General features: G+C 44.8%; 1 protein-coding gene across 2 annotated transcripts in view; it reads right to left on the bottom strand.

The window, feature by feature from the left end:
- The window catches only part of CACNA2D4 (calcium voltage-gated channel auxiliary subunit alpha2delta 4), a 133,039-nt gene extending 116,197 nt beyond the window's left edge, over nt 1-16,842 (bottom strand). For both annotated transcript variants that reach the window (XM_054067780.1, XM_054067771.1), the window contains exons 1-5: nt 16,419-16,842; nt 10,763-10,844; nt 4,423-4,539; nt 2,858-2,917; nt 1,146-1,308 (exon numbers count right to left, since the gene is read on the bottom strand). In XM_054067780.1, coding sequence (XP_053923755.1) covers nt 1,146-1,308; nt 2,858-2,917; nt 4,423-4,539; nt 10,763-10,844; nt 16,419-16,525 — 529 coding nt within the window. In that variant the 5' untranslated portion in view covers nt 16,526-16,842. The remainder of the gene's footprint in view (nt 1-1,145; nt 1,309-2,857; nt 2,918-4,422; nt 4,540-10,762; nt 10,845-16,418) is intronic.
- Between the last annotated feature and the right edge of the window lie 4,249 nt (nt 16,843-21,091).

Here is a 21,091-nt window from a genome sequence, read left to right as displayed (position 1 = left end):
TGGGCAGGGTCTCTCTGCTGTCAGTGACAGCAACCATTTGGCCAACTCTTTCTGGATGCTGTGGTAGGCAGCAGACTACTTCATGTAGCTCTGCGGTAGATACCCACAGCCAGCTCTGCTGGTGGCTCTATTGTAAGCAAGATTTTAGTGTCCAAGGCTGTCAGACCAGATGGAATTAATTTGAAATTGTGGGAGAAATAGAACTCCTGCTATAATCCTTCTAAATAATATAGCAGCTATGAACACAGTCATAGGCATCTGCCCTGTTTTGGTCCTGAAGGCTGTAAATGAGCTCCATCTTTTAAAGAAGTAATGATGCCTTTTTTGTATTGCCAAAACACATGCAAGGGGAAGAGCTGATAGGGAGACATGCAAAGACTCAGTTCAGGCAGCTTTGAATGTTGTCCAAAAAGAGCAGTAAAATGAGGACAATCACAACTGGTGTCTCAGCCTGAGGGTTCAGCAATGTGTCAGCCAGCCTGGAGATGGATCAGTTTCTGGTGTGTAGCTGGAGTGGTATGAACATGCAGATGCGGAAGACCAGGCACAGATGAGTCCATGTGAACCTTGGTGCCTCCCTAGGCTCTTGCACCTGCCAGCGTGCCAAAGGCTTGCTGAGAAGGGAAAATACCCCAGAACAGTCATGTCCCAGTAGCAGTTGTGAATTACTCCTAGTCCGCTATGGATATGCTCACTGGGAATTAAAAGTATCCTGGTGAGATGTTAGTGCCTCATAACACAAAGTTACTTGGGATCTGATTTTTCAGCTGAAATCAATGAAATCCTTGGCACTTAAAGACATTTGTAGGTCCAGCCTTTTGTACAGAGTAACAATTGCCAATAAATTCACATCACAGACCTTTTCACAGCTTCTTTGGTTGGATAGATGAACCCTAAGAGACTACACTGCCTACCTAAGACGTAGGGCTGTCCATCATTAGAGGTCTTCCAAGAGCGGATTATACCTAAGCCCTGTCACAGTGACAGACCACAGCACACACATGACTGTGCCCGGGGACAGTACCTTTCCAGCCCTGTTTTCTTTTCTGTCAGTTGTTTTTTTTCTAATCCCATTTTTTCTTTCAGTATTATTGCTTTTAATTTCCACAGCAACCTACTAGCAGTAAGAAAGGAGAGGCCACTACCTTTGTTGTAGACATTGGTGGGGAGCTGGATGTCACTATATGTTGTGTTGACCAGCAAGTTATTGAAATGCTCATTTGGCTCCAAAATGAATTCATCTCCAAGCTCCACATAATTGTCATTTTCATCCTTCTCGTTAATCAGGACTGAGTTGTAGTAATCAAACTGTTGATGAAGACAATGGAAAAAAGAAAGGCAACGCAATAGATTAAGACAAACTATTACCAGTACTGCTTGAAAAGAATGCTCTTTAAAACACAAAAAAGGGACATCTGGATAATTTAGGCTTCAAACAGGATCGAGATGAGCAGCAAACAAGACCCATTACCAAATGAAAAGTGTCAAGCTGCCGAAATAATGGTTTCTGCCCAGTTTCTTATTGCCGGGTGCCCATATGACTGAAAGCATGATCATAACCCACAGCAGAAGAGCCACCTGAGAGCAAAAGGACACAGTGACAGATTCTTGTGGTCTCTCAGAGGTGTTTAAATGACTAGCCAGAGAGATGGAGTGTCTCACTAGGGCTGGCTCCCTGATTTGCTACAGGGCAAGCCAATGCTGACCTTACTTGCCCTGCCTCTACAGCTGTCATTTGCTGGAGTTAACTCCTGATGTACATTCAGCTGGGATTATCCTCTCACTCTGTCAATCCAAGCAGAAGGTGCTCATCAAGAGTAAAAGATAAAGCAAAAGGTGCTCAAAGACAGTGCAGTTTTCCCCATACAAAGGTCACCAGGGGTTTAGTGGGTTTGATCACTTTAGTATATTCAGGGCACTCTTCACTCTTGGATAACAGATGTTATTAAGATGTTTTTGTATCTAAGGGTAGAAGCTATTTAAGGATTTATGTTCAAGCACTAACAGTAGTCAGGGGTGTGTGAACTGTGTGTGCAAACACGTGGTCATGTACCTCAACCCACCCATGGCCCTTACTGTGAATGCAGCTGTCCCAACTAGAATGTCTGTAACGTGATTCTTAAATAGAGGTAGGAGAGGTGAAATTGGTATGTAGTTTGATTTCAAGAAGCATTTTCATTCCCACTCTTTCCCAGCATAGAGAGATGTACTTGCAGGAGTAGCCTGTACATTTGCTCAACAGTCTGTGCTTGTACTGTGGACAGTGCACTTCATCAAAGTTTTCACTCCAGTTCCCTTCACCAGCAACAATCCTGTAACTTCATTACAGTTTTTAACAGAAAGCCAATTATCCGAATTGCTTGGACAGCAACAAGCTTTCACCTAACAAGAAATCCTGACAAGTGGGTGTCTGCAGGCTAGGAGAAAAATTATGGGAGCTCTTGAAAAATATGGTGAGAATCTCAGGTCATTTGGATTAACAGTTTTGCTGTGGGTATTTGTAACAGAGTCCTCCTCATTGCTCATACACTCTCAATTTTTAGCTCATTTTTCCAGTCAAGTAACCCACAAAGCACCAGCTAATTTATCACATAATTACAACATTGGTATGCAGTAAATGTAATGCAAATAACATCATGCAATGAGCCAAAGGGATGGACCTCCTAGGTGTTACTAGATTTGGGATCTGCCAAGGGAGTTGCTTACTCACACTGGTTTCTAGATAAGCTGAGTGTCCTGAAGACAAGGAAACTCCTAACTTGTCCAGGAGCCTGAGGTGTCTGGATGCTGCTAGGCCTGCCTTTTGGCTAGTCTTTCTGAGGATGTCATATTTTGTCACAGATAGGGGTAAACTTACCTGCAGTGAGGAGTTGTACTCATGGTTCAGATCTGCTTCTTCTGCTGCTTCCACCAACCTCTGATGCAAGCACACAGAAAGAAAGATGAGGGCATGCTGTGAAAAGACCTCCAGGAGCACTTCCAGCTGTGTGAGCCATTCACACGGTTAGTGAAGAATGACACAACTGCCCCCTTCACCACAATACACTCACCAGGCTATAAACCTCTCTCTTTCTCTCCTTTTCCGCTGACCTGCCATTCTGTGCTGCAACTTTACAGCTTGGAAGGTATATTCACAGCTATTTATTACCGACTACATCCACACCTACTTACTCCAGGGTCCCTGCTAAACCCCTGAGCAATATTAGATATCACAGGACATATACAAACAGAAACATGTCCATTTAGAGAAACAACAGCCAGACATTTATTTTCCATGGACTCTTCCAAAAAGCCATGGGAAAGACATTTCAGATCCAGTCTGATGTCAGTATCTCATCAAAGGAAAAGGCATTGTGGGAGTCTCAGTCTGGTATTGTTATCAAGACAAAGACCATGACGTGATTTTGTAAGGGGCTCAGCAATGCTCTGGCCACTTATGAGCTCTTACCATTTATGGGAAGACATGTAATCAACTAGTATTCTCCAATATGATGCCTCAGGGCACTGATTCTCAATTGGCACTGACTGGGAAGGAATCCAGCTAAACATGAACATGTTTTCAGAGTTGCACAATCCACAACAGTCTCAGCAAAACTACTTTTTGCTCCTTCACAAAGGATAAGGCAATCCAAATATTGAAAAAGTCTGGCTATGAATTTAATGTTCTGGGCCAAAGCTCTGAGTCTAAATGTGCCCACATTTCACTTTGAGATTCAAATGATGTGTTTCTGGATGATTTTTCCAAATGAGATGCCTTAAACAGTCAAGGCTCTGTGTCTACAGAAATATGCTTTGTATAGTGGGTAAATATGAAGGATTATAATAGATCCTTAGGTGCAAGAAGTAAGAGGGCCTATAATGATTACCTGCTTTGATCTCCAACAGAGCAACAGCTAAAGACCTCTTGCCACCTCCTCCACACTTTTCCATGTACACATCCAGAAATCCAAGCACCTTCCTTGCAGCTTATGTTCAGGGGCTGCAGGAATTTCTCGAGCCACACACACAGCTGAAACAAGCTACCAGTCTTCAATATCTCAGAGGGCATTATGTAAGGATGAACTTTATTTTCGCTTGTGAGAGGTTTTTTTACTCTTTTTTAAGCAGCCACACAATCAAAACTCTTTTCTCCTAAAAGAGTGTTCATTTCCTCATATTTATTCCTGGACTGTTTTTTTATCTTATTTCCTACTTTAGGCTGAAGGAGAAGCCAGTATTACCTTGTCTGAACGCCCACATCCTCCCACCAGTGTCTACTTAAAGCTCAGAGCAAGCCAGCTGCACCAGCAGGCATTTGATTGGGCAAAGAAGTCCTCATGCAACCTCTGTGCCCACACACTCCTGGTACAGGCAGAAGGCCTGCGTCTACTATTCTGCATCTGACAGGAGATGATATCTTTCCTATAGGCCTTGTGGTCATACCTCAACAGCTTCAACCTTTCTGCGAAGCATGCTTTCCATCTGCTCTGAGAACTTCTTCACCAGCTCCAAACCATCCACCTCTTTGATCTTCAGAGTTGGCTCTACATCTTTGTACTTCTACCAAAGTGAAAGCAGAAAATCCTGATGAGCAGGAGGCTTATAAAGAGAGGGGTGAATCTACCATTGTTAGCTGGGTATTGTCATTGGTGAAAATGAGGGAGAGTAGGACAAGGGCAGCTTTCGAAAACCTAAAATACATGTTGTACTTATATAACATTATATGCGTCACATACCTGAAATTTACTTAAGGCAGAGGCTGGGGCAAGGGAATGGAGCTGTATGCTGTCATTACATCACCTCCTACACCGTATGTGCTCTGGGGCACTACTGGGAGAGATGTCATGCTAGTGCGTGTCCCGTCCTCCCACAGTGCTATCGTAGGGGTAACAACTTGTCAGGTCTGCAGCAAGAAGAGTCTGCTCAGTGCTCAGGTGGGAAACTGCTAAGGAAAGGTCAACGAAACAGTTATGCTGCTATATTCATCACGCGTGAGCATGATTTGGACCAGAGCAGTGCAGAGGTGATTCCCAGAAACTAGGAGTTACGAGCATGGCTACTTAATGCTGCCTCCGCTGGGGAAGATGAGAAGGATCTGAATCTGAAAACAGCACAAGATAACCATTTTTTTCTGACCATGTTTCATATAATCTAGGCATTAAAAATCTCAGAGTACTCCCAAACTGGGTAACTGTAATCTGCCTCCCTAAATCTGCCCTTTCAAGACTAGATATAGTGGCCTTTATTTCTCCATTTCAAGAAGTTCCAAAGCCAACAGAGATAGGCAGAAAGAAAGACTGAAAAAGCCTGTAAAAGGACACAATACGATTAACCTATTTCAGAAAAGACAGAGCCTTATGTTCTCAGCAACGTGGAAGCACGAAGGTAACCGATTGAATTTCCTTGGTCCCTCATCATCGATTCTCTCAACAGTGAATACACATCCCCTCCATCTTCATGTTGTATTAGCACCATAGGAGCAATCTCAGGCAAGTCTGGACTTATTGTACTGGTACAAAATGAAGTGGTGAAAAGGGTAAGGGAAAATTCATTGACCATCCAAGGACAGCCTTGGGGATGGGTCAGGCTGAGGAGGTAGAACAGAAATAGCAGCAGCATCCAGCCTGCAGCAGGCATGATGAGGAGGCTGCTCCCTCTGCCTGGTGTGATTAACAGCAAGGGTTTTACTGGATTAAAAATGCCAGGCCTCGCATCGCCTCTGCTGCAGCTGGGTAGCTGGGACAAGCCTGGGGGAGGAGGGAGGTTGGGTTGAGTGTAACCACGCTGCCAAAAAGAGGGATGTGCAACAACAACCCTTCATCTGAGGTCCCTGGCTGCTGACATCCCAGCTGGTGCCTGTCCCATTTAGCTCTGTGTCATGGTTTTGTCTAGAGAGAAGTGATCTGTGCTGTGCTAGGCTTTAATCAGGCCCTGCTCGGGGGGAGGAGGGTAATCTCTCCTGGGAACGCTAGTGAAGGGGGGGACTACACCAGCACGGGCAAGCAAGAGCTTTACAAAGTGACCTGCCATCGGTCGTATCTTGAATTAAAAACCTTTATACCTCTCAGTTATTTTTAATGTGCTTTTGACACATTGACAAGTGGATATTATTAGGGTAAAAGTAATCATGATTAATCACAAACAGTCTGCTAATGCTGTACACATCTTAGCCCTGGGAACTAGCCAAAGCTGGAAAGACAAAACAAACCCAAAGAACTTTCTGCAAAAGTTTCAGTTGGCTGTGAGGAATTCACCAGGTTGGAGCTTGGATCCCCTTTGAAATTTTTTCCAACAAATGATCCAGCACTCAGTTTTTTATCTGTATTCCTGCCACTAAAATCTCCTGCTATTAATGAGTATTCCTTAGAGTTCCCAAAGGAGGGCAACAGGATAGTACCTGTGTTTTCAATACTGTTACCAGACACCATGGCTGAAAGTAGGCAGCAAATGTCAATACAGGTGCTTGTAGAAGACTAAAATTGACCTGAGTTTAGGGTTCAGGTTATCAAATCATTAAAATTTACAAAACAGGAATCAGCTACAGGCTTGGGAGAACTAGCTGAAAGGATCTGATATTGAAAAGGGATTAAAAAGTCAACTCTGATCTAACAGACAATCTTTTCATATTCATCTAGTACGTAGTATTCCCTTAAAACAGCAGGAGCAGTTCATTAAGATTCTTATTCCACAGTGATGGGGGTGGCGATTTAAAAGTGGAAGATCCAGGATTCAGTATCCCAAGTTTTATCTGTGAACAGAGATATGTTGCCAAATATATGTTCTTGTTCCCACCTCCATGAAATTTAGCCCATTGAAGTGCACAGTGTTGCATTACTAGTGAGACTATATTAAGAGTGTGAAAGACATTCCTTTCATCTTCACCCAGGAAAATGTCTTGGCCGAACTTCTTTAATTTGTCTGTTCCTTGCCACATAGTTATATGCGGTGCTTTCTAGTAATTACATAGCTGGAGCTAAGCCCTGCTGTCCTTTCTCAGTCCTATCCCTTAGGAAAGGCAATCGGAACCTCAGCTCCAGAAGGAAACTGGAGGTAATGCTCAGAAACACTTACAGTGCATCATTAACATAATGTAGTAGAAGAAAAGTTAAGTTTGGCTCTGCTGAAGCTGATGGTGTTTCTATCACTCCGAGGCAAGCCTTGAGAAGCCCCGAACCACCATGGTATCCTCCTGGCATGGCTGCTATTGGTGGCCTTAGGCCGTTGGTCGTTGCCTGGCCCACTGCAGCAGTAGGACTGTGGCAAACTGTTCCTTAGCTCTGGGAGATGCTACTGCCCTCCTCCTACTCAGCCTTTCACACTGCCTCTTTGCTGCGGCTATGTTGCCCTCAGCTGTCCTAGACCCCAGCCAGCATCTTAATATGGATCCATTATCTCTGAGCCAAGCTGATATGCCAGACAAGTGCACAAGCTTATTTTAACCTCTCCTACATAACAGTCAAGAGAATATAATGAATGCTTTAGCCATCAAACCAAAACCACTCTTCAACTTTTGATAATCTTGTGAGGTTTAATTTGATTATATCTTGACTGCTTGGGAGAGAGAGCTACCCAGGGGCTTCCTTAAAGCTCCCTGATACAAGCTGAGAACCTGTCCTTGTGGATTCAAGAGATGTCTACTAGTTCACCAGGTCTCTGTGAGCAATCAAGCCAGTAGAAATTCGAGTGTTTGAGTGTGCAACATGATATTAGGGTTCTTCTGGGGCAAAATCAAAAAACCCCAAAGAAATCCAAACAAACTCAAAGCTGCAAAAGGAAACATGCTTAATATTAAAGAGAAGATTAACATGCAAACTATTGAGTAACTGAAAATTGATGGCTCTCAAAGCAACAATAAGCTCGTTGCTTTGAGCCTATTAGACACAAGGGAGACATGAAGTCGAATATGAAAGGTGCTGTTCTCTCTCAGTTTGTATTTCCTCAAAGGCAAAATGCCTGTTGACTTAGAAAAGCGCTGGGGAAAGAATTGTCTCGGCCTCGTACACTGTGCTCCCCACCCTTTCTGGTGGTCTGCATATAATCATGCACACACAGAAATACTTCATGTGGAAAAGAGGCAATGGCCCAAAAAGAGAGAGTTGCCTGAGGACCACTTGTTTGGATTTTTCGGACTTGATATGCTTGGCTCCTCAGGCCTGAGTTGCTTGCAGTCAGTGCCAGTGCAGTGATCCACACAAAGCCATTTGGGGTCTGCCAAGGTACATCTCACGGGGTATAAAAATGTTGCCTATTAGTAAGGGATCGTCTGTGTCCTCCTGAACCTGTCCTTCTGCAGTGCTCTAAGAGTCAGCGATGAACAGGGAGACTTCCAGGATGGGTTTTTGCTTTGAGTTGCTGATTTGTGAGAAAGTATCTGACCAGTGCTTGCTGAAGATCTAGAAGCCAAGAGGACTGTAGAAGTGCTAGCTGGTCCTCCCCTGTTTTCCTAGTCCCAGGGAAACAAGAGGATGTCCCTGAGACTATTTCCCTAGTCCCAGGGAAATAAGGGGAAATGAAAGAGCTCAAGAAATGGGACTTGATGGGTGAAAGGTAAACCTAAGCTGTTTAAAATGCTTAAGTAAAGTTAGGCCAGTGCAGGACATGCATTTAGAAGATGGCTGTGCCGGAGAGTATTAGCAGACCAAGGTTGAATCAAGCGTACCTTTACTCCATTCTGGAAGTGGTGACAGCGATTAATTGAAGGACATTTTCCCTCTGAGTTGGGGTTGACAGTATTCCACTCACGGGTGTCCAAGAGACTGTGCAAAGCACAATTATTCCGTGCTGCATCCAAGCCCCAACACACACAAGAGCAAAGCAGACACTTTCCTCTCTCCAAGAACAAAACCATGTGGAGATGGGCTGTGGCAGGCAAGTGCGATTATTTTATAAGGCTGTCAGACCACTAGGAAAATATATTTCTGCCTTGACTCCCCTTGACGTGAATGCTAGATTAGATTTGGTTACATTCAGGCTTCTTTTTCATCAGAAATTAGTTTCCTTTGCTTCCAGTGAAGTATACCAAATGCTGATAGAGTTCTGAATTTTTGTTCAAGATCTGTTTGCCGTGACTGTTGTCATGTCAGTTGTGCTATAGTAGCATCTATAGGTCTCATAACCACTATTCCAAAAGGGTTGAGATCCCAAAAGTCAAAACATATAGTGTTGACAGAAGGAGGTGAAATAACCTGGTTCAACGTCTCCAGAGGGCCAACACAGCACAGCTGTATCGATACCCACCTCAGTGCTGCCTCTGCCATCCTTGGCCTCCGCAGTTAAGGTTTGCAACATTAGTATTTTCAAGATAAGCCCTGTTTTGCTTAGTCCCATTGGGACACCCTCAATCTTTAGAAGCAGCCACAGAAGAAGCACAAGTTGGCCGTGTTGAAGCTGTAAGGAGAAGACATATTGGCTGCAGTACTTCTTCACACGATTAAACTGGCACCCTCCGCTTTTCCCAGAAAAAGCTGGTATCTGCAGACTGTCTGCTGGACAGCTAATACCTATACAGCGTTAGACACAAATACTTGACTATCAACCCTAATCTGTACCTCCTGTCTACTGGAGCTCCAGTACCCACCAGAGATGCCATAGCATGTCACTATGAATCTGACAGTATCACCTGGGGACCCTGTAGAAGAAGAGGCAATGTAGAAGCATCATTGAAACTGATAAAAGCCAAGCTTTTTCCTGCATTGATATCACACTACAGCTGCCTTGTGATTAGGGCATGAAGTACCTATACCAGTGCAGAGCTGATAATCAGTACAGACCTTTGTGATGGACGCTGAAGGCCTTTTTTGGCCAAGCCTAGCAAAGATGATGCTGCAGGAGGTGCTCTCTTCCTCCAACCAGAAAGCAACACAGTGGGGACAGGGAAACTGAGGTCAAGGCAAGCCAAATGATATCTAGATCCCATTTTGCACTGGGATGTGGGTGTCATTACTAGTCAGAAGACAGAAATCAGACACCTAAGAGGCCTAAGAGGCAATGTATGGCTTGTGCTGAAGAGAAGATTCAGAGAAAGAGCAAAGAAAAGGAACTGTACAGCTACATGAGGTGGAGAGGGAGCTGTGCCCCACTCCTCCTTAGCAGCCACAAGGCTCCCTTGAGCAACACTTGGGAGGTGCTGATTCATGCAGACCTGCTGCTGTAGTGATGAGTTCACCGAGCCTGAAAGAGAATCAGCCATTCACCCCTGACTTCAGGAATTAAAGGTAACAGGGCATCTTCTCTACAGCTGCAAATGGAAATATTCATTTAAAGCCCCTGGAACTGCACTTTTAATGCAGGCAGAGTTTAGTGGAGCAGTGCCTGTGGTTTGGTGACCAAGCCAGGCATGCCAGAAATGAAGCAACAGAGCTCTACACCTCAGCAAAATCACAGCGTCATGGCACCTGCCTCAGAGACCCCGTCCAAAGCAGAATTTTAAAAGCACAATTCAAAGAATTGATGAGTGGTTAGAGGAAGACAGATGAGGAAGCAGAAATAAACAAGAATGCCATCTGGAGAGCTGCAGGAGAGGACAATGGGGTGATGATGAGCAGGTGAGTGATGAGCAGGAGGAGAGAGACTGATATACACCTATATTAGGTGGATCCTCCTCTCCAGTTCTTGGAGAAGGGCCACAGAGCGTCACTGTGTGCTTATGGATTTGAACCGGCATGGTTTTGAAAGTTAGCTGGAGACTTGTGTGTTTTGCTTTCTTCCATCCCGGGGAGAAACATTGGAGGGCAACATGGGAAGATGACGTGAAGCCAAGGGAACCCCCGCAGCTTTTGCCTACCTTCTGCAACAGGAGAGAGCCTGAATACTTAGTCACAATGGAGTACAGATCCCCACCAAAGGCATCTGCCCAAGACTTCACCCTAAAATAGAAAAGAAATAAAATCAGCATTAATAATTCAAAATCAGCAGAACTGTTTACTTCTTCAAGTGGGAAAATTCTCCATCATGATGAGTATGAACCCTTCCTATAATTCTTTAAGCCACTATAGGTGACAATGACACTGCTTTCTCCCCAGACTGCTAGGAGGAGGCAAGACCTGCTCTTGGACATTCTGCCGAGGACATTGCTCACTGAGGAGAAACACTGAGTCCTGCTCGTCTCGGTCACAACATTTTGACTAAGAGAGAAACTTGTCTCGCCTAATTTTAGAAGTACAAAGGTTGTACATTTGGGCTTAGGTATCTTTCCATTTCCTCTGTTGTCAGTAAAGTGAAATGAATAGCTCTCCAGACACCTATTTGTCTTCACTGACTGCAGACAGAGCCTGGGGTGAAGGGCGAGACATCTAATTTCAAGGCAGCTGAAGAGAAATAAGTGTCAGACCTTAAAGAAGTTGTCAAGATTCACCCCTTGGATTCAGTTCCTAAAGCTGCATGCGGCAGACACTAACGAGCCAGATGAATTTGCTGTTCTCAGTGGAGGTACTACAGCTTGATAATGCCAGAGTAGATTATACTCCTCATCACCGCAAAACAGTACTCGTGTTTGTGCCATCCTGTAAGTAACTGATGATAGCAGTAGCACGTGGACAACAGAAGAACGTTTGAAGAGCAGCCTGAACATTGAGCCATCCAAATCAAAATAGATGGCTCTCGTAACTGACAGAGCACTTTATCAGAAATCTGTTACATGATTCACATTAGGCAGTTCCACCTACATGCAGTTCCTTCAACAAGGATTCACTTAGGAAAGATTTATTTAACGGAATAAACGGCCTTTTCCACTTACTAGAATACACTACTTATTTACAGGGTGCAGAGTCTTACCTACGGCTTCTACTAGATTTCTTCCAGTCCTAAGAAGGCTTTAACCTCAGGGCCTGGTTTCCAAGAGCACTGCACCACTTCTGTGGCAGAATAATACACCAATACAGAGAGGAGCTCTAAAGTAAAGCCGGCACAAGTGGAATAATCACAACAGCAAACTTCAGAAGCCTGTTTAGGCTCCCCTCTTGCAAACAGGGACAAATAGGCAGCTATAGGGGATGATATGGAGCATACATACGGCTTCTGCTCTGAACTGCACCTCTCTCCACTGCCTGTAAAAAGAACATAATGAGAGAGTGGGTGCCTTTTTAATCACTCCTTAACTGGCAATGAGGAATTAATTTCTAATCACTGTGATCTAGCACCAGCTAAAGCAAACAAGAACAAGGCTGCTTCTTCATTTTTCTTTTTTTTTTTTTTTATATTGTTCTCTGCATCTTATTTTGATAGGCAGAACTTTTATCTCTTCATTTCATTCTTAGAGAAAAAAGAATATGGGCATTTGTGGTGGGACAAGGATATATTGCCCCATATCAGATTTATTTAACAAGTCTAGAATAAAAGAGGAAACGTGAAACAGGGACCCCATGGGATACTTTCCTGTTTGTTATAGTGATTAATGCATTCCCTGAGGTATGAGAATCTCTGAATCAGCTTTTAACTTGATGCCCAGCTGCTGCTGCTGGTTTTATAACTTCTATGTATGAGATGTTTTGTGTTGATATTAACTAATATTCTCCAGTTTTCCCACCTTTTACTGTAAAAATGAAGAATCTTAACATGGAGTTTGGGATTATAGTAATTTTAGCAGGGAGATTTATTTTTTCTTCATTTTCCTCCACCAAAAATTAGGTGCACATGATCCTGATCTTTTGTGTCTGCGGCCTATTCCTTCCATCCCTCATCATTTTTCCATGCAGCAGTGTGGAAGAGTCTGTGACAATAAATTCTGACTAGTGGGTGCTGTTGGGCAGCTTCAGCGAAAGATGCTATTATTGAGGTAAAAGGTCCATGATACAAGCTTAGCAACAATCAGTCAGTAGAGAAGCCAGTCACAGACAGTTTCATGGGAGACCCAGCTCTGCTGCTTGTGGAACTGTTTGTGAAGTCCTTAATTCCACCACGACCTGGGATTTTCCACTTTGATCACAACAGAAAAAGGGAAGATCTTTTTTTTGCCTTTGAGGGTGTGGCAAAAGAAGCTAAAATGTATGAACCTTGAAACTTCCAGTAACAGCAGAACTTGAGATAAAAAAAAGGTTGGGGTTTGTGTAATTTCGCAGTTCTTGTGCAGGTACTATATGTGTTGGATGCTCAGCCTAGGAAGGTTCTCCCAGCCCATCGGAGGCAGCAGCCCCACAGCCACTTCTGAACTACAGCTCTGGCTCAGCGGCTGATATTTCTGCTGGTCTCAAAGCAGAGGAGGAAGGAGGTGCAAAGGCAGGGAGAAGTAGAGAGAGAGAGAGACGGAGACTGGCAGCTTTGGAGGACTGGTTGGAAATTTCAGAGGCACAACACAATGAGAGGGCACTAAGATCCCAAATCCCTCCGTGACAGGGCCAGAGAGTGAGAAATTAAAAATATATGGTGGCATTTTATGGAAGTTCAAAAAGAGGAAAGTGAAGAGGCAGAAATACGCTGGCATGTGCATATTTAAAAGACAATTACTTGCCAGGGAAGGGAGTGACCTTAGAGTGCTAGGAAATTAAGGGCAGCCTGCTGAATTTAAATAGGTTTCTTTATTTTCTCATAAACAAGTGGGAGAAAGAAAAGATCAGTCTAAAATTCATCACTTTGCACAAAATTTTTGTCTAAAGTTGCGGGCTCTGCTCACTCAGAAGCAGATACATAGAGGCAGTAGGGGCAGCCTAAAGAGGCCATAACAGGTTGATTTTCACCTCTCCCACCAGCATTTCTTGATGCTTCTGAGCAGCCAGCCCCAAATCCTCACTATCCTCACAGCTGCAAGCATCCCTGCCTATACCACGGACAGCTGATGAGTAGAGCAGTGGCCAAGAGAAATGAGGTGGTGGTTTCTATGCTGAACCTTCACCACAGACACGTTACTAGTAGTTGACTGAGCAGATTTTTTGCACCACTGGAGTTAAAGCTGGATGAGCTTTGCAAAGATGTGAGTAAGTTGGCAATGAACCAAGCATGGTGCAGCAAAGCCAGACACGATTTGGGGAGAAGCACAGGCCAACTTTGCCTTGTGTCACTTAACTGTGATTGAATCCAGCTGGTGTTTAAAAGCCTCTTGTTTTGTGTCACCAAAATGTCACTGTATAATCCATGGAGCAGGTCCATTTTCTGCTGATTTACTCCCTTTGGTCTTCTGGGCAATGTGTTCTTCTACTGAAATTTCATTTGAAAAATGCAACTTTTGTCTTTTCGTTAAATTCATGAATGGATTTGAAACACCAGGGATTAATTCAGCTGTTGGCCCGGTGCTGGTACCAAGGGAGAAAAGCTCTTTTTCTATTGTTGATTCTTCATTCCTGTATGTGAATAAGTTCCATATTGTGCAAAGTGACGTGACTCTTTTCTCAGCAGTAAAGGCCTATCACATTATAATCAAACACATCAGAAAAGGATTTGGTCAGAGATTGCCTGCCTGTAATGCCAGCACTTGTATTTAGTGGCAAAACCAGCAGAAAGGGCAGACTGACTTCTTAATGCCACACATTTCAAGACCAAAAGGTATTTTGATGCAGTATTTACCCCGAGCATGGAAAGCTGACTTTTATTTTACACGGTTTGAAATAATCAGAGGTTGGATACTATTCTGTATAATATATGTGTCCTTTTTTGTCAAACCTAAATGAGAAGGACTTTGCTGTGCAGCGGAGAATAAACTTGGTGGCAAAGTTTCCTGAGACTTTCCTCCAGTTAAAATCAGAACAATGCTTGTTAATCATCATAGAATAATAGAATGGTTCGGGTTGGAAGGGACCTTAAGATCATCTAGCTCCAACTCCCCTGCCATGGTCAGGGACACCTTCCACTAGATCAGGTTGCCCGTAGCTTCACCCACCCTGGTCTTGAACACCTCCAAGAACGGGACATCCATGACTTCTCTGTGGAACCTGTTCCAGCGCTTCACCAGCACCACAGTAAAAAATTTCTTTCTAATACTTAATCTGAATCTTCCTTTTTTTCATCTTAAAACCATCGCCCCTCTTCCTATCACTGCAGTCTTTGATAAAGATCCCCTACCCATTTTTCCTGTAGGCAAATTGTGACCACATCGGCTGTATTGGCAAGCACATCTGCAAGAGTCTTATTGGCAATTTTTCAATATAAGCCATTTTCTCAATCTCAGGAAAGGGCTGACTTTGGTTGGTTTAGTATATATACCCTCCTGAAACTTGATGGCAGTGTTGTCTCCTCTCCAGACCAATCATCTGTCCTGTACAAACCGACCTATGCCAGCTCCAGAGAAGCTGCCCCACAACTTTTACCAGCCATGGTGCTGACATTTTTAATCCTTAAAGGGTTTAACTTACCTAAATCAGCTTAACAAGGCAAAGTTTTTATAAACTGGGTTTTCTGGGAGCTGTTAGCCTCCTGGTGGCTGCTGGGGCAGGCTGCACTGCTGGTGGGGAGCCTTCCAGCAGTGACCGTGCGGGAGGAGCTGCTCGTGCACACCAACACGCACGCTAGTGTGGGTGCCCTGCGAATCTACATCTAAAAATGTGCAGGAAAATTCCCTGCATGCGCACTAGCACCTGGACCCAAATGCAACGCAGCATGTGCTCAAAACATGGCTGTTTGTATTGCAGTCCAGCTTTTCATTTTCTATGCTCCAGAGCTTTGGGAAGGGCTACTATGTCCTTTGTAGTAAAGTGGAGCAGGAACAAGCAGGAAAAGCTGCTGTGGAGTCTTTCCTCTCTGTAGCCTTTCTCCTCTAACATCCGCTGCCATCTGTACATGAGAATAAACGTGTGCGTGTGTTATGCAGGCTACGTACGTGTGCACAAAGGCTTTTTTAAGCTGCCCGTGTATCAGACCAGCACAAGGGATCAGAGCTTCAGAGGTGCAGACCTTGCACTGCACCACCTGGATCTCGTGTGTGTTGAAGAGATGTGTCTTTGCTCGAACACCCCATGCGTATGCCTTCTGACCAGATCCTGACCACTGCTATGCATCTCCAGGGTGTCCCCAGCAGGCTGCAAACCAGCAGCATCTGCTGGAACTGCTCTGCTAAACTGGGGAGCTGTTAAACTGGGGCCACTTACACCTGCTTCCATGGTTGAATCACTGCAAACTGCAGCAGTGGTGGAGTTTTACAAATGTGTTTTTAAATTGGTTTTGCCTTTTGCTGCCCAGTACGTCAAGCAGAGTATTAATAGACGTGAAAGTGCCTAAGTAAAGCAGATGAGCATCATTGCCCTGCTTGACAAATGGAGAAAAAGAGGCATTACATCCTTTCTAGATCTGGGAACTGAACTTGTGGATCGTGTGGCTGCATCCTTTTCCAGAAGCCATTGTCACCATCGTAAGAAAACTACAACCCGTTACTCCTGCAGCGACGTGCACTGCCAGAGAAGCCTGCACCCACAGCGCCTGCCACTGCCAGGGAGGTACTGCCACTCATCCACCCATGCCCATGGCAACACTCACTCCACACCAGAAATGCCCCGTGCCAGAGAGAAGGAAACACTTACGTCTCCAGCGGGATCTTTGTCTGGGCCCTGGTGGAGGGCAGGAGGCAGAAGAGCCAGAGCATCATCCACGGGATGGCCCAGGGCCCCATCCTCCATGAGCCAACCATCAGCAAGGGGACCGGCCGGTGTGATGAGGGGACTCCTCGTCCTTCCTGCTGCCCCGGGGGAAGTCCCACGTGGCCCTCGCCATGCTGCTGGGCAGGGTGCCCTGCTGCTGTGGGGCTGAGCCCCGGGGTCACCCCGTCTGCCTCCGCCCTAAGGATGTGACTGCTGCTGCCGGGCGCCGTCAGGAGTCTCCAGCGCAGGGCAGGTGGCCAAGAACCTACTGGGGACCCTTGCTGGTGGGCACCCACAGGTGCCGTGTGTCTCCGCGCCCCAAGGAGTATCCGTGCTGGGAGGGAGCTCCGTGCTGAGAGCCGCAGCAGCTACGTAATCCCCCGCCAGCCCCTTAATCCCCTCGCCGAGCAGCAGCAGCTACAGATTTAGGGAAGTGGAGTGGGATAAAATCACCCAGGATTACTCTGATTCCTGAAGACGGGTCTCGCTTCTCCAGCCGGAGGTCAGGCCGTGCCTGCTTTAAAGGGGTCGTGTCCATACCCTGGAACAAAACCCTTCAACCTTTGATCTCTGTCTAGCAGGCCTCTCTGCTGCACTGCAGGATGTTGGAGGGTCACCTTGACACCGTCTCCTCTCCACTGGGAACCTAAGGTTGGGACCGGAGTGTGGTGTGCACGGTGGGCTCCTGCAGGCACTGGCCAGTTCGTTGCATGCCACTGCTTCATGCTGAGGTTTGCAGAAGACCAATGAGGACGTGCAGAGCCAGTGCCTTGGCATCATTCAGCACAGGTCCTGCCATGTCTGGGAACCTCACACAGGTGAGGGGAGAGGAGAGAAAATGGGCAGCGGGAAGCGAAACCAGCAAGAAAAAAAAAAGGACTCTGCCAGTTGATTGATCGTCTCCTAATGTGAGCGATTATTTATTAATAGTCGAACCTCTCAGTTTGGGCAACATTCAATTGAGATTGCCATCCTCTCATCTGTGTCTAGAGACCAATGAATCAAAGGAGCCAAATGGCTGAACTTGATGAATAGCAGCAAGTAGCAAACTGCACACTCAGATGAGGGGCGTGCGATAAAAGCTCATTATTGTAATGAGAAATATGAATTATAAATAACTATAGATACGGCAGTGCAAAGATTATAAATTACTAAAGTGACCTGTTGAACAACTTGATTCTATGGCTAAGGATTAACCTGTTTATTTATTAGGATATCTCCCAATCATCATTAGCACCTTTACAAATGGCTTCTCTAATATGAAATGCAAAGACACTATAGATCTTTATATTTCTTATAAGGGTGTGGAAGGGAGAACTGGCTGACAAAACATGGATAAAACTAATGCACATATTATAGATGTGCTACTGAGTGCAGCATTGGTGCCGCACATTAAATGGCATAAAGGAAGTGGCAAAGGAACTACAGAGAAGGGAATAAAACTGTGAAACATGGAATAGAGGTTAAATTGTACAATAAGGTGTCTGAAAGCCCAGGGTGAGCAATTAAGTAATGAGGGGAATAACTCACTTCAGGATAGGATGGTTTCATCATTTATTACAATCTTTATTCCAGATTTAGTATCTTTTTTAAAGTTACAATCTCATTCAAGCAGAGGTTGTGGGCCTGAAGGGCGGAAATTTCCATATGATGTTTTTAACTTTGTGTGAAGGGTTACACAGGAAAGTTGAAATGCTTCTTTCTGCCCTTAAGAGCTACAAACGAACAATTTTCACTTACACAAACACTCTAGAGACAGTGTCTTCAAGGTACCACACAGCTGTACAGCAAAAATCGTAGTCAACATACGAAGGCAACGGGCAGAGCACATTTGGATCTTAGTAATGCATTTATCAGGTGGCCAAAATGCAATATGGGGTCTTTTGTCCTGAAAAGGGGTACGTACAGACCTGAATGCTCCAGGGGGAATCTAGAGGAGAGCACAGTACAGAGAAACATCTTCTCAGAAATGATCCTTGCAGACAAGGAGTGCAGTTTTGCCTGTGGGAACAGAAGAAGGTGATTGCCCTTCCCTTGACTCTGTCCTCGTGCTGCTGGGGCTGGGGCCCACATGGCCGGCTTCTGCTGCCTCCTCCTCCCTCTGCAGCCTGAAAAGAGGAGAAGATTGCTCTTAGAGGAGCTAGGAAGACTGACCATCAAGGTCTCATTTCTCCATATTTACCAGGATTAACAACGAGGGGTACTGTCCGGAGTGTCAGGCTTCCCCGTCTGAGGGAAGAGAGGAGAAAAATTCATGTTCAAAAAAAAAATCTGAAAGGAGATCTGAAGGCAGAAGAATCAATGTTTTAGATAGCGTTTTCTCTCCATTTTGCAAGGAGCCATGAGCAAATAGTTATTGCGAGTGATTTTTGTAAGATCTTTTCACTAACCCTCCCAGCCACTCTGTGCTATTTGCAGCTGGGACCCAGTTTAATCCAGATGGGTTCTGGCAAGAGCCCTTGTCTGGATGTGTTTGGAAAGCCTGAAACACTGATAGAAAACACAATGAGACACGGCAACACGCTGAACTGGGAGAACCAAATCCCTTTATTTGGATTTATCTCATTTACTGGATATATCTCACTTAACCCCTTAACGATCTAAAGTTGCAAGGGAGCAAGACGAAATGAAAATAGCACAGAAAACTGAAAAAGCCCAGGTGACTGGAGGGCCCTTAATGCATGCATTGAGGTACTTCTGCAGAGCTCAGCCACCACAGTGTGTGAGCACAGTTGGAGCACAGAGAGGAGATAAGCGACAGCAGGGTCTGATTGTGAAAAAAAGAAAATTAATCCCAGGAGAAAGTATGAAAGCAAACACTTAATGAGAAGTGAGAATTTAAGGGTGCAACACATACCGGGTGAGTGAATAGAGCAAATTACAGCTAAATTTGCAGAACTATGGGTCAATTAAAAAATGCCAGTGTGATTTTGTGCTGTATTCACTGGCAAGGGGAAGATTTATCAGCTCTATTCATTTCTGATTTTACTAGAACCTGAGTTCAGTTTGGATTATCTTGTTGTGAGAAGATACTCACAAATATCAAGACCAGACAAAATAAAAATGTAATCAAACATTTTTTTTGATGGTGCAAAACACTGGTGCAAGCACAGTATGAGGAGAGTTTACTAAAAATAGTAGAAATCCTCATTTGTTTAATGCATTCATGTGGTGACGCTGACCTGGAAATGCCTGAGCAGACTAATGTGTAGTCTTACTGTGGGATAAATAGAAGAATGAGGCAAAATGAAGAAATGGGACCTCTACACTGAACATCACAAAAAGCTGATTAGAAAGATGTGCCAGGCAAATCGCAACCTCTTGAGGCAACCTCTTTGCATGCATAATACTGGTCACTAAGGCATGTGTTGTAGTGGGCAAGTATCTCTTTGTTAGGAAGGCAGCTGGAACAGGGAATACAGCAACAGCCTTGGACATATCAAAGAGATTAATATGCAGGAGATGAAGCGCAGGCAGGACAGTCCTGAGGTATCCAGCTCATTATGACGCTACTCCTGTTTGCCAGGTTTATCGTGCTGGACCTTGTCACCAGACATACTTCTTCCCCATTACAGTCATGGTGCTGGTCTCCCAGCTGACCCATGCAGTGGGGCAGGGGCACTCACTCCTGTTTTGTAAATACTATGGAGCAGTGTCTCAGGGCCAACGTGGAGTGGCATCAGGATCCCTTTTTTGCACACTGCATATCAGGACTGGGGAACAAGCTGCAAGAGATCAGCATTGACTTGTTTTTCAATCTGGAGACACCAGGATCTTGCTGTGTTCCTGCCATCACTGCATACCTCAAAGCAAGATTTTGCTCCATCATGATCCCTAACTTAAAACATCTGGGATATAATCACTTAATAAGAATAATTAGCTTTGATTTTGAATAACTTAAAGCAAAGCACTATAGGAATAAACTACGCGATCTTGTTCGCAGCAGATGCATTTATCTGAGATCATAATTTTGTGCCTCTCATTATCTCTTGGCAAGACTCCTTAGATTAGATAATTATCTGGGTAGAAAAGCTCCTTTCTGCCTTGCTCAAACATTCTGATTGTGAATCTGCTCTCTCAATGATGTTTGAACTTGTGTCCTGTTCAGGGGATAGGGAAAGCTGCCTGGCTGAATAGGACTTGGGAGGGTGCTGGTCTACAGCAGCTGAATATGAGCTTGCAGTGTGCCCAGGTGGCCAACAAGGCCAATAGCATCCTGGCCTGTATCAGAAATAGTGTGGCCAGCAGGACCAGGGAAGTGATCATCCCTCTGTACTCAGCATTGTTGAGGTCACATCTTGAATACTGTGCCCAATTCTGTGCCACTCACCACAACAAAGATATTGAGCTGCTGGAGTGTGTCCAGAGAAGGCTAAGGAAGCTGGTGAAGAGGCAGGAGCACAAGTGTCATGAGGAGCAGCTAAGGGAACTGAGGTTGTTTAGTATGGAGAAGAGGCGGCTGAGGAGACACCTTATCACTTTATATAGCTACATAAAAGGAGGTTGTGGCGTTGGTGGGTGTTGGTCTTTTCTCCCAAGTAACAAGTGACAGGATGAGAGGAAACACGCTCAAGTTGTGCCAAGGCAGGTTTGGATTGGCTATTACAAAGTATTTC

This window comes from Cuculus canorus, chromosome 1 (assembly GCF_017976375.1).
Source record: "Cuculus canorus isolate bCucCan1 chromosome 1, bCucCan1.pri, whole genome shotgun sequence".
NCBI lineage: Eukaryota > Metazoa > Chordata > Aves > Cuculiformes > Cuculidae > Cuculus > Cuculus canorus.
This window is presented reverse-complemented; position numbering and strand designations above follow the sequence as displayed.